Source organism: Gallus gallus, chromosome 1 (assembly GCF_016699485.2).
Source record: "Gallus gallus isolate bGalGal1 chromosome 1, bGalGal1.mat.broiler.GRCg7b, whole genome shotgun sequence".
Classification (NCBI taxonomy): Eukaryota; Metazoa; Chordata; class Aves; order Galliformes; family Phasianidae; genus Gallus; species Gallus gallus.
Window position 1 is genome coordinate 111130431 of NC_052532.1, and position 13959 is coordinate 111144389.

A 13959-nucleotide genomic window follows, 5' to 3' on the forward strand; every position below is an offset into this window, starting at 1 on the left:
AGTACTCATAAGTAATAATTCTTCATTTTTAGTTTTTGTTGACTAATTCAGTGTATGGAGTAGGTCTTAGCGTGCTTGCATGATGATCCACATAGAGCCATAATTCACTTTAAACCAGGCAGTCCGGGACCAATCTAATTTTGGACATCCCAGCCTTAACATGGCCCGTGAAACCGCTCCCAGAAACAGGATGAAGTAGTGTATATGACTGAAACACAGACATATATTTACAGTGAAATGACATCAAGTTATGCCGATTTAAGTCATACGTTCCTGGTGAATTCTGAACTGACACAAGTTCTGTAAAAGCAAGGCGTCCCTCTCACACCACTGAATGATGTTTGTCTGCTTCCAGATGTCTGTCTGACAGAAGACAGAACAGACCAGGAGTCAGCTTCTGAAATAGTATACGATCCTAGGCTGGAAAACACAGTGCTGAACACGGCTCCATTCAATACATGACTGGAACAGAGGTTTCAGTTCTCTGAAAGCTTCACCAGAGACAGAGAGAGGGATGAAATGCACAGGTTGGATGCAGTCTTCCACCCAAAAGGACCCTGGAATCAATGCTATTTGGTCAGATTTAAAGCAATATAAAAAATGAGGCCTTTTCTGGAAAATTTTAGTTTATCATATTACAGTATGTTTACTGATTTCAGGTTTACTAGTAAAACTCAATCCCAATAAAAACAGATCAGAATCTCTGTCTTTTTATCACCAATATAGTTCCCATGTTTTCCCCAGCTTTTGCTTCCCTCCTGCTTTCTTTCTCCCTTGAACTGTACAACTAATGCTGTCTTATGTGCATACAGCACTATTATCCTTAGAGTACACTCAGAACATAGTTAATTTACTACTACCTGCTGCTTGCCTTTGTTGTCATTAACAATCTTCATTTAATAAAAAGCATTTTTCAAAAACGGTTTTCCTGTAGTACTTTTATTTTTCCCAGAAAAGGCATTAAAATTAATTTGTTTTCACTCAGTCTGTATTCTTGAGTGAATACAGCAAGGAGCAAAAAAAGATAAACATGTGAAAGAAACCCCAAAGAGAAGGTAATGTAGGAAAAAAAACCAGTTCTGTTTTAGGTATAATACAATCCTTTTTTCTTTTTTTCTTTTTTCTTTTCTTTTCTTTTTTTTTTTTTTCAGATTTGAAAGCAAAAAGTGATTGAAGATTGTCAGAAAACATCACACTGCAATTGTGCCTTCAGTGTACTGGGAAGATGCTTGCTTCCTTTCCCCACTACTCCCTGCAGCTTCTTTATGGGATGAGGCTGAAGGTAATCCTATGGAGACAGATTTGACCCAAAGGTCAGGAAGGCTTCACCGGATTTTGTGTTGGAAATGGATTGTACTCTTTGCTGATGCCATACATTTCACCAACCCTCCTATATGCTGCTGTTTCCCTTGCACATTTTTCACACATAGTCTCTGTCTGTGCCACCTGAGGACTTGAAGTGACTCATTACTGATACTGAAAGTACTGCACTATTACATATCAATCACCCCATTTCGTAATGGGCCACAAGAACTGAAGAGGAAAATGAAATTTTCCAGAGAAAAAAATGAAATGAAGGAGACACTAATTCTTCACTGGTTACCATTCCAGAAGAGAAATTGTGCCACTAGTTGCACTGGACTTATGGGAATTTGATACAAAGCAGCAGCAGCAGCTATGCTGGTTCAATCATTTCAGAAGGACATATTGGCACATAAGCGTTCTAAAACGCCTTGGATGCCCTTTCTGAAGATCCTCTCTAATGAAAGCTGTGAAAGTGGAAAGGTACGTTTTATGAGTACACCAGCTGTCTCCTGCACAATGTTTGTCAGAGACGTAAAGGCTTATTACAGGGAGAGCAGTGGATCGCATGCACACACAAAGAACAACAGGCAGTGCTGACGAGCTGACGTTCAGCAAAGTTTTGCATGCCTGGCAATAACCCTTTCAGACTTGCAGAACTTCCTCCTCCTTCTTTCCCTTTCAAACTTCTGGAAGCAATTAAAAATGGAGCATTTCCCACCATATTGTGAGTTTTTGAAATGAGAACTGAATGAAATCGTGCTGAGGGACGTGGTTTAGCTGGCATGTTGGTGATGGGTTGGAGGTTGGATCAGATGATCTTAGTGGTCTTCTCCAACCTTAATGGTTCTATGGTTCTATAATTCCACCATAATAACGGTTCTGACAGTGAATGCCACAGAAGGAGCTGTGTAGGGAGTGCTTCCTTGTCTCATTTAGTCTAGATCCGCTGCCATTCCATGAGATCTCTGTTTTAGGGAGGAGAGATGATGTGTGATGGGAATTTCGTGGTCTGATGCATCGCAGAGTATGAAATATGGCAGGGGAGATCCACTCCATCTACAAGGACATGAGGCCACTCAAACACAGCTCCACCGAGACAGCGGAATGGCATAACGGAATTTAAATACTGGGGTTCCAGCTATTTTACCCATAAGCTTTTTTTTTTTTTTTTTTTTTTCTTCACTTCAAGAAAAGTCTTAATTAAAGCAAAGCACTGCTGAAGAGCCCTCTGTAAGATGGAGGAACACAACGTAGCATGGCTAGTGCTCTCTGCAATGGGCCGTAGAAGCGCTCTGGAGGGCATCTCCCCTCATGAACAAGGAAGATATGAGCTCCACCACAGAGAGGCACAACCCCTCCTCCCAGAGCCACCCGTGAGAACCTCACTCTCTCCATCCGCTGTTTGAAATTTAAATCCGAGCGTAATACCGCCCACCATATGAAACGAATGCGATTAAGACGCCGGCTCCTTTTATTTTCAATTAAAATCCATGTGAGGCGTTACTTTCCCGCCGCACCGCATGCAAACGCGGGCGCATAATGCGGCGCTGGGAAACCGGAACGTGCAAACCCACTGACCCAGTTCCGCCCTCACGGTGGATTGAAATGCAAAAAAAACCAAAACAAAACAAAACAACAAAAAGATGTAAAAGCTTCTTCCCTCGCTCCCTCCTCTCACACCACCCGGGGCAACAAAGTAAAACGCGCTGTATAAAAACGTGGCAAAACGAAAAGCGTTAAAATCTAACTCCTCCGGGCTCTCTGACCCCGCTAGGGGGCGCCGCGCTCGGCTGCGCTCGGCTGCGCTCGGCTCCGTTCGGCTCCGTTCGGCTCCGCTCGGCTCCACTCGGCCTCACTCGGTCCCACTCGGCCCCTCTCGGCCCCGCTGCTCTTTGCCCCTCCCCTTCTGTGACGTCACTCTCCGGTCTCCAGGCAACTGCCCCACAGCGCTGCGGGACGGGCTGGCGTTGGCGGCCCGGTCATGGCCCTGCCGCTGCTGCCCGGCTTCTCCCTCGGCCGGAACGTGAGTGGCACAGAGGGGTCGTCCCTTCTTTACCCTCGTTGCCCGTGGGCCAGAGCAAGGAAAAGATGCGCTTAGGCTGTCGGCAGGGCCGGCAGCAGTGGGCGAGGAGAGGGCGTTGCGGAGCTGAGCGCATCGCTGCTTCCAGGGATAATTTGCTGAGTACTGTACCGTGAAGTGATGTGGGAAGGATGGAAGGATTTGGGAATGACAGTGGAGGTGTTGCCTTTAAGGAGCAGGCACAACAGTATGGGCTTTCTTAATAAGTGTAAAATATCTGGAGGGGAATCTGGTATTCACGCTGTGAGCTAAAGGAGAGGGGACAGACTCTTTAGCAGGGTCTGTGGTGATAGAACAAGGGAAATGGTTTCGAGCTCAAAGAAGGTAGGTTTAGGTTGGATATAAGGAAAAAGTCTTTTATGGTGAGGCACTGGAACAGCTTGCCCAGAGATGTGGTAGATGCCCTATCTCTGGACACTTCCAAGGCGAGGCTGGATCAGGCCCTGGGCAACCTGATGTAGGCATGTCCCTGTCCATTGCAGGGGAGTTGGGCTAGATGGTCTTAAAAGGTCCCTTCCAACTCTAAGGACTCTATGAAATGACCAGCAAAGCCCTGGTTTCTGCAGCCCAACTGCTGGGCACTTGGCTGGCTCCTGAGCCTAGTTCCCCCTGTGAGGGGTAGTACAGAAGGTGTAGGGAGGGTGAATTTCCAGATCGTTTGTTAAGACACATTCGCTAATGCCAGCAATACCATAAACCTCAGCACCTCTTCAAGATGAGACTGCTCCATGCTCCCCAGCCTCATTGGTGTGTGTGAGCATTGCATGGGTACCTGCCAACACATCAACTCATGCAGGGCATCTTACAAACAGCAAGGATATTTCATGGAGAGTGGTGAGGTGCTACAACAGGCTGCCCAGAGAGGTTGTGGATGCCCCGTCCCTGGAGGTGTTCAAGGCCAGGCTGGATGGGGCCCTGGGCAGCCTGGTCTAGTAAATGGGGAGGTTGGTGGCCCTGCCTGGCAGGAAGGTTGGAGATTCATGATCCTTGGGGTCCCTTCCAACCCAGGCCATTCTGTGATTCTGTGTGATCAGCAGGCTGGTACCATTGCTTTAAAATGGAAAGGAGAAAAGGGTTGGTGGTGAACACCGTCTTCTGAATTCAGATTTGTATTGTAAAGAGTTGGTTATGTATGTACCACTTCAGATAGATGCTAAGTGGGCACATCAGAAACAGTGAAATAGGTGCGTACCATTCCTATCTGCTAGATGGAGATAGAATGACTAAGAGTTATGCAGGAACTAATTGTTCTGTACTTTTCATTTTAAATCAGTCAGTGGTGGTTATTGTTTTGGGGATGTGATGGAGCTGTCTTCAGAGCCCTACTGCAGCTGGCTCTGGAGAAGCTTTGTAACAGAGATAAGGCCCAGTGTTTGACTACACATGGTTGAAAAGAGTTAACATACAGAAAATATTGCACACGCTATGCTAAGTGCATGCAGTGCATATATGTGTAGTGAGAAGTAAGGATGAGAAAACCAAGTTAAACTCACCACAAGACAGTGTTGTGATGCCATAGTTAGCTGTTGTGAGAACTCCTAATTGCACTTTTTGTACAGTCCTTAGTTTAGTGGGATTAATAGTGATAACTGGCCCTGCTTGAAAAGCATTTGATCTCTTCATAGCTGTTGGCTATTCAATTTAATCTCATTTTCATACACTTCCACAAATGAGAGGCCAAGAAGAACACATTTAAAGGGGAAAGAAAATAAAAATGACTGCTATAGATGCATTGATGAGGAAACAAATATTTTCCTGCTGGTACTGTGACCACTGCCATCAGTGTTTCTTATCACACAGCAACAGTAGCAGCAAAGCATTTCCAGAAGAGGGATGAGCAGGGGATAGGGAACTGCAGTTCCTGTCAGTCCTTCGTTTATAATTACAGGTATGAATTCCACTCTTGTTCTTATCACTGTTCAGCTACTGCTGCAGTCCTCTGTTCTCCGCCCTTAATGCTACCTGCTGCATATAGAGGCCCTCAAAAGGTGGAAAAGGTATACATATCCATTTGGATGTATTTAATGAGGAGGCTGAGCTCCCACAGAAAACCAGGGCTTTAAGGTGGTTAGGAACACCGATAACTCCAGGGCAGCAGGGATTGCCGCTGGCAAAGGGGAATTAAGAAATCCTTACACAGTGCTTGCATCTTTGTGTCTAAGGGTCACTGGCTCTTGCAGTACAACTCCTCTACGATTATTATTAGTCTCTGACAGCTCTACCAAGAATGCTTGCTTCATCTCCAGCCTGCGAGATGAGAGAAGCAGAGAAGCTTCATCTCAAGCTGTGTGCATCTTCCCTTTGCTGCTGAAGACCACAGACTGCGAGGCCTGATGCTGCAAAAAGGCAGCAGCCCCTGTGTGATGTCTATTTTTTTTGTTTTTCCCCTTAACTGTAACCGACTGGTGCCTCTTTCCAATTCATGCCCCAGAGCAATGCTGCCGCTGTGGTTCTGTTTAACTGAGACAAAACCTAACTGCTCGGGCACTGCAGCTAATTAGAGTCGAGGGTAATACACCAAGGTGATAGACACTTTCAAAATAGCTGGAGTGGTTCCTATGGTAACATAACACAGCATTTCCTCAACTCTAAGAGAAGAGCAAGGCTGAAGGTACCACGCATATGAGAGCTGGTTTCCCCTGCCCTGACAGCACTGGGGAAAGGCCTCACCCTGCCTGGCAGGGCATGGGGATCACCAGTCGTGCACCATCCTGTTGAATTAAGGAATGTGGTCATTTATTTTTGTAAATACATAGTAGCTTTGTTCCTGTCACCAAAGCCAACATGTAACAGCCAAAGGGAGACCAAACAGTACTATATCTTCTACCTGCAAAGCCTGACTGGTACTAAAATTGTGCAAATTGTGTTGTGCAATAGAGAGGTCTTCAGCTTTGTCAGTACAAGTTATATATGTGCTAAGACAAAAAAATCACATACCTCAATAACCATGTTTAATGCTGCACGTGGTAGAAACATTGCACGTAATAGATTTGCTCTGTTACTGCAAGAGTGTGAGTATGCTTGGAGTCTGGGCTGTGGCAGGAGTGGCTCTGGTGACAGTGCAGTCGTGCTGTGACTTCCTCTGCTAGTGTTACTGATCCACCTCCTGCTTTGAAAGGCACCTTCTGATAGCAGGCTGCTGTTCTTGCCTTGTACTGGCAGCTGATGGAGAGGACTATTCCTCTTGGATTAAATGCGTTCTCTCTGATCAGTGCATTTTTGTGCCTGAAGTTTGGAATCCTCCTCAGAGAGAGAATTCTTTCCAGTTCCAATTTCTCGGAGACTCAGACAATGACTTTATAGATCTCCGGGGATAAAAGTACATACTTGAGAGTATCCATTTCTGCTGCAAACTCTATTGGCATAGAGCAAATTCCCCCAGTTTCTTGTTTATTGCAGTAGCTTAGAACTGCCCTCAGTTGTGCTACTGTTGCTGTCTCTGGATTTTTCCTTCCTTAACTATTTTCTGCTGCTCTGTAATCATTGGTGTCAAAATGGGACATTCGTTTTCCTTGCCAGAGTGCTTTCCAAGCTCTTTATGCTGTGCCTTCCCCTGCTCTGGACTCCGGCATTCGTTCCTGAGCCCCTTCCATTGTTTGCTGTCCCTCAGCCTCCCTCCCCAGGTCTGTCTGCTCATAGCCCCCAGCCCACATCTTTCTTAGTTTCCCATCAGGGCTGCATTTTTGATTCCTTCCTTTATATTGGTCTGTTGTCTCCTCTCAGGCTGTCCCAGCTCTGGCAGTAAGAACAAACTTGTCATTCTGCTCCAGGCTGCTGGTGGCGCATCTCCTTCTGGGACACGTTAGAGGGGGACCGCTGCAGCTGTGAACAATGTCTTAGGGCAGTCCTTTTACAACACCACTCATCCCCAAGCGTACAGAAACCTCTGAAGCTGAATGGGGATAATACATGTGGCTGAAATGTGGCTTTTCAGTAGGAAATGGTTTTAAACTGAGAAAGGGGAGGTTTAGGTTAGATATTAGGAGGAAGTTTTTCACCCAGAGGGTGGTGACACATTGGAACAGGTTGCCCAAGGAGGCTGTGGATGCCCCATCCCTGGAGGCATTCAAGGCCAGGCTGGATGTGGCTCTGGGCAGCCTGGTCTGGTGGTTGGTGACCCTGCACATAGCAGGGGGGTTGAAACTCGATGACCATTGTGATCCTTTTCAACCCAGGCCATTCTATGATTGTATGATTCTATGAAATGAGTGCTTGCTTTGTGACAGACGCTACTTGTAAGTGTTGTGAGAACCTGTGCTACGTATCTCATTTCTATCTCTGGTGACCTGTGCTTTCAAAAGGGCAGGAGGCTGCATGGATTTCACTGGCATAGCATGCTGCGTTTACATGTATTTCCCATTTCTTTAGCTGAAACAACTAGGACACTATCAGCAGTCCAAAGTAGTTCAGAAATGTCACTGTTCATCCTGGTACGGGATTTGAGGCAGGACTCCACAGTACAGCTGCAATTAGAAACGAACACAGGGAAGGGTAACACAGTGCTGCCAGTGGCTTTTGCCCCCACTCCCCATGGCATTTGCTTAACGAGACATGGCCCCTGGGACAGTGGCTGTGGTGACAAATTTCCACTTGTGTTTGGTTCAGCTGAAGAGTACAGCTTCCTGTTGTGAATGCACCAGAGCATTAAAGAGCAAGATGCTGAGATGCAGTGCTCCCAAGGGACTGCAGTGGGTGAGTCCACAAAGCTGCAGAGAATCCCAGCCTTTGCATTCGTCCTTATCGAATGTATCCACAATATTTCAGGCAGACCGCACAGAAAATGGCCAGCTTTGTTCAGCAGGTCTGCAGCCAGCATTAGCACGGCTGACACAGTAAAGCTCTTTCCCTGCACTGTCACAGATTGCTTTTAGAAGTCGCTTAATACTGCTGTGGATGTAGTGTGATGTTCCGTCACTATTTTCAGCTGGATGCTGTCTGGCTTTGTTAGCTGAACTTTCTCAAATATCATTTTTCTCTTTTGCAATCTTCCATACAATTACTCTTTTGCTTGAAAAGAAATAACCTGCTCGTGTTTCTGGAGGAGACCTGGGTGATCTTCACAGAAGAGCTTATAAGTAGTACTGTGATTATTGATCTAAAACGATCTTTCCGTCAAGCCCTAAAGAATCTACAAAAGATTCTTAATAGAATGACAGCTGTTGGGCCACTTATTTTTCAAATCAAATCTCGAACTCTGTTGTGATTTCAGCCCTAAGAAAATTTCCAGCAGGAGCAAACGTGGATTTCTTTGACAAACAATTTCTCATGCAGTAACTCACCAAAGCCCAGTAAAGGAGGGACAGGAAATGCTTCTCGAAGAAGCTTTGAGGACATTAAGGGACTTTCCTTTGCTCAGGATAGCTGCCACCCTTACTGTGCTTTAATAACTGTGCTTTTCTCTCTAACTCAAGCTTTGGTAATAGGCAGAGAAGAAGTACTTGCTGTGTCAAAATGGATCTGCTGGTGTATGGAGCCTTCAGTGTAAACCAGATGTTTTTGCCCACAGATTTCCTTTTTAAAACTCAGCTCGACTCCAGCTATTCCACATGAGACCTAATAAATGCAGAAAGCTCCCTCCCATTCTGTCTTCTCTCCAGCTCTTTATCAGCTAACCAGGGAACAAAAGTAATAAAAAAAAGGGAGCGGAACAAGAAAGGGCAGCTTGCTACTGTCCAAAAAAGAGGGAGAAAGCCATCCCTATTGGAAATCTGCTGGGGAGTGAGTGGCAGACCCAGCCAGTGCCCCCTGGCCATCGTCCTCACCTGCAGAGACAGTGCTGCAGGCCTCAGGGAAGGGTGGGATGACCACAGGAAGGTCTTCTCTTAATGCCTATATGTCAGTTCTTGCACTGTGCTCAGAACCATGAAGTTTAATATCACAGCTCAAAACAACAACAACAGCAATAACAACAACAAAAACCAACCAGAAAGGCGCTGATATTAAATATTTTGTTTTGGGCATCTTTCCTGCAAATATGCAGCTCTTCTTTTAATCTTGTTAAATTCTTGGCTTGAGCAACATTGCGTGGCGGGGAGGCCCATAGGCTAACTTCATTACACAATGAATATTTCCTTGTATCGATTTTCTCTTTTATTCCTTAACCCTTGCTCTTGAATTATAACAATTACATGGTTCAGGAGAACTTTTTGTCCTCTTTGTATGTCCTTTATCGTACACTACATGCCATGTGCCCTTTCTACTCACCTTTATTCAAAACGCTGCTTGCCTTATAGATACTTCCTTTGGGGAGATGTATCCATACTCTCATTCATTCCTGCCATCAGTATGGGAGCCCCATCTCACCTTGCAGTGTCTGCTTTGAAGGGTGCTGCTTAGCCCAGCCTTTGTTAACCTAAGCAGGGTACGGCCATTGGTTTTTATGGCATTAAAAATAATCAGTTGTAAAAATAATAAGTAATGTGTTCTTTTGCATACCACTGCCCTTGCATTATAAGCAAAATCTAAACTAGGGTAGGGATTGAGCTGTTCGTTCAGGGGCAGCTCTCCTTCCTGTGTCATTGGGCTTAGAGCACCGTTGAGATTTTCACCTTCACTGTGCAGTAGTTTGTATATATGAGCAGTGAATGCTATGAGCCAAAGGTTAGCTGCCTTTCAGATTCCTCATTCAATTTCATATTGGCAGAATAAAATAACTAGTCAGCCCCTTTCAGATTTTGCTGCTCCACTGCTTTCACACTTCCCAGAATATTGAATGTGTATTATATTATTCTGGAGCACTCGAACGTTGCCATGATGCATTAATGTTGCTCAGTCTTCAAGGAATCATTAAGATTGGAAAAGACCTCTGAGACCACCCAGCCCAACCAGCAGCCCATCACACCATGCCCACTGCCCACGTCCCTCAGTGCCACATCCACATGGCTCTGGAACACCTCCAAGGACGGTGACTCCACCACCTCCCTGGGCAGCCTGTGCCACTGCCTCACCGCTCCTTCTGAGAAACAGTTATTCCTAATATCCAACCCAAACCTTCCAAATGCAATGGGAGAGGCAGTTCTGTCCCTCTGCTACATTACTGACATATCTGCTCCAGTGCTGCTTGGAGAATTATGCTGTCCAGCCTTTCCATTGCCCAGGTCCTTCTTGTGCTTTCCCCTAGCATCAGTTCTTCCCCCTTCAGCCTCAGCTTTCCTCATGGTCCCTCAGCCTGGGGCTGAGGGTTGGGGGCACAACTCAGCCATTCCAAAGCATTTCAAGGATTTGAAGGAGTGAGGAAGGGAACAGAGTAAGAGAAGCTAATGGGTCAGTTCTGCCACTCATGGGAGGAAGGGTTTGTGGTGCTGTCTCCTGTGTTGGCTCTTCCTGTTTGTCTGATCTGTGTGGGGTAGCTGCCTCTGTGTGAGGGAGCAGGCCAGTAGAGCAGGTTGCCCATTGGAAGGAGCATTCCCACAGGTAGGACTTATGCTCGCTGGGGACTTTTCCGCATCACTTCAAGACAGGCTCCAGTACTAGTCAAGAAATGTCAGCAGGTGGGATGGCTTTCTTTGCAGTTGGTTTTTTTTTAAGCACTCCACCTGTAACTGCCTGAAAAATGCTAATAACATAAAAAAAAAAAAAATTGCTACAAAGGTTGTCTGTAGAAATAAGCCCAGATGGAATGAATTTTCCATCTTTTGATCAGCTCCAGATTCCCAAAATTGAAGTGTATTCGGGAGTTTGTATTTTGCACTCTGCAGTGCAAATGTAAATAAGGTCCTCAACATAGGTCATGACAGCAGACTGTTTTCTGGGTACTCCTGAAGTGTTTTCATTTGACCTCTGGAGATCTATAGAGGAAGCTTCCTTCTTCCATAGTCATTATTGCAGGGAAGAAAAGGGGGGACAACAGCTGGTATATCCTATTTCTCAGCCTGGCTATGTTACCAGAATGCCTTTCCATTTTGATCCGTAAGACAGAAAATTGACTCATGAAATAATGTTACTTCACATGTGGCACTCAAGTTGTTACAGGTTTTCAGATAGTATTAAAAGTACTTACAGAAAAACCCCTATGTGATTTATCCCCCTTGCCTAGCTAGATAACTCTTAGGAATTCAAAACCACACATTAAAATGTCTTCTCTCTTTTCTTCCAAACCTTTGGCAGGTAGGGAAAGAAAAGTTCCACAAATCGCAGCACTGGGGCTACTGCAATAATGTTGCTATGCTGCTTGCAGAAGATAAACCTGGAATAGGAGGTGAACCACTACCTGGACAGAAGCTGACACCTAAATCCAGCGTGTTTCCTGCAGAGCTGGGATGTGGTGCTCCTGCCTGGTTAGCGTTTGACAAACAGGTATGTAGAAATCAGTATCTGTATGTTTTTTTATGAATAGATACAATATGACAGAGGTGAAATTCAGTCAAATACTTCAGAAGAATAGCATGGAAAAATGTTCCTGAATAAACAGAAAGGGTGGCAACTTCTGTTTTTCCATAATATTGATATATTGTATAATTAAGGTAAACATATGTTATACCGCAACATACACAAATATTTCTGTGCTGGGATACGTCTCCTACAGGACATAATAAAAATAAGGGGGTAGTTAATATATATCTATTTAAAATAGTGATAGCAAATAATTGATTTGCAACATATTCAGAATGAATGTACTTCTCCATTTCTTTGTTTTTCAAATGATCAAACAAGGTAATGTGTAGTTAAAGGAATGTAAGGGAGGCCTCTGTCCAAGAGAAAATCTGCATGACTACTAACCACACTGCAGTTCTGTAGGATTAGAATTCTCTTATCTAGTCTTGTTTGCTTGCTCAAAGTCCTGCTGACTTTGTTCATGTGTGGGGAAATGGTGTCTGTTACAGATGCTGGAATTTAAAATTAATATATTTATTTATTTTGTAGGAGTGTAATGACACCTTTAAAGCTAGAGAGTTATCAAATAACTGTTATCTAGGATGATCTGTATTTTGCAGCACACTGTCATTACTTTCCTTTTTAAAATTTACTTTAAATGCTACTTGGTGATGGTTTATTTCTAAAGCAACAAGCCTATAATCAGAGAAAGAAAATGATCCAGAAAAAGAAATCAGTCAGCAAATTGCAGAAATGTTGCATTACAAATTATTAGGATATTTAAATACTGAGAAGAATGACATAATTTTTGTTTTAAAGTAAAAGTCATGCAGATAATTTCAGTATAATTGCCTTTGCCTATTTGTCTCCTTGGCAGACCAGAACTACTGCAAGAAACTGTAAAGCTTGAATAGACAGACACACATTGTCTCTGAAGTCCCTTGTATTGCTCATCTGCTTTTCACCAATGTGCTCAAATGTGAATTTGTATAATGTACCTAAGTGTTAAGGCCTTGGCCAGTCCTGCACATGCTCTATCTGCATCCTTTTTTTGAGATGAAAGTGTGCATTTATTTCTTGGGGACATATCTGTTTGCAGGATTTGGACACAAGTTAATGAAATAAATGAGTTAGGTAGAAGGTGAGGGGACCTGCCGGTGAAATGAGTTAGCTGGCTACTCTCTTTGTCTCATCAGTGTATTCCTACACAGGGCAATCAATGCAGAACAGAAGTTTATGGGTTTGGAATTGGACTCTGAAGGGCTCATATCTTTTTATTTTTTTTTTAAATTATAGACAGTTAAAGAGTACTACCCAACTAATTTAACCTCCCCAGATAAGAGCCTGAAATGGCACTACGCCTACCAGTGCTGCACTTTGTGACGCAGCTAAGTGGACTCCATGAAAAATGAACAGGTGTTTATGTTTTTAAATGTACTCTGCTTTCTTACCCATTTTTCTTTCTAGCTTTCAGCAGTACCAGTTTGTTGGAGGAAGGACAGGCGTAATACTTCATATTAAGAAGGCTAAGAAATAGTTTTTGTAACTTCATATGCCTAATAGGAAGCAGGTGTAAATTTAATTTCTTTTGTGATTAAATACATACACAAGGCTTCCTGGGCTTGAAAAGATGTTTATAATTTGACTACCACAGGTGCTAGGGAAACCTCATGCCAACTTCACAATATGCCACAAAGTTTGTTCAATATTTGTTACTTTCTATTTTCATACCCAACTTCTAATTTTGAAAAAAGGGGCTACTGTACACAGCAGTGTACTACAAATGACACACAAGTTAGGAAATGTTGAATTTTGACTATTTCTAAAAGTAAGTTTGCTTTAAAATGTAAAATAAGTAATCTTTTATGTTCCTTCCCCACTTTACCCTTTCTGAATATGTTTCAATCTGCAAAACTGCAGTTGGCTGCTGAGTATGTTTCAGTTGTACACTAGCATGCTCATAAAAAAAAGGTATAAAGAGAATAAAGTTGCAGTAGAGTTTCCACAAAGTCATCTGATGAAGTAAACCAGGACATTTAAGTGTATGCTTAGTGAAAGGAATAATTACAGTCTATTTAGTACTCAATTCTGTTTGAAAATCTATGCAAGTAGACCCTTCCACCTGGCTGGTGTCTCTTGAGAAAACTGTTCTCAGAAATGTCCACTGACAGAATTAAAAACAGTTAATAATCAAAGAGTACAATTGAACAATATGCTTGTCAGACATTCATACTCTAGTAGAACTAGCAGAATAGGGAGAA

General features: G+C 43.7%; 1 protein-coding gene across 1 annotated transcript in view; it reads left to right on the forward strand.

The window, feature by feature from the left end:
- The first annotated feature begins 3236 nt into the window (after window positions 1-3236).
- EFHC2 (EF-hand domain containing 2) overlaps window positions 3237-13959 on the forward strand; it is a 59486-nt gene continuing 48763 nt past the window's right edge. Inside the window, exons 1-2 of the mRNA NM_001037829.3 lie at window positions 3237-3328; window positions 11492-11680. Of these exons, the coding sequence (NP_001032918.3) occupies window positions 3287-3328; window positions 11492-11680 (231 nt within the window). The 5' untranslated portion in view covers window positions 3237-3286. The remainder of the gene's footprint in view (window positions 3329-11491; window positions 11681-13959) is intronic.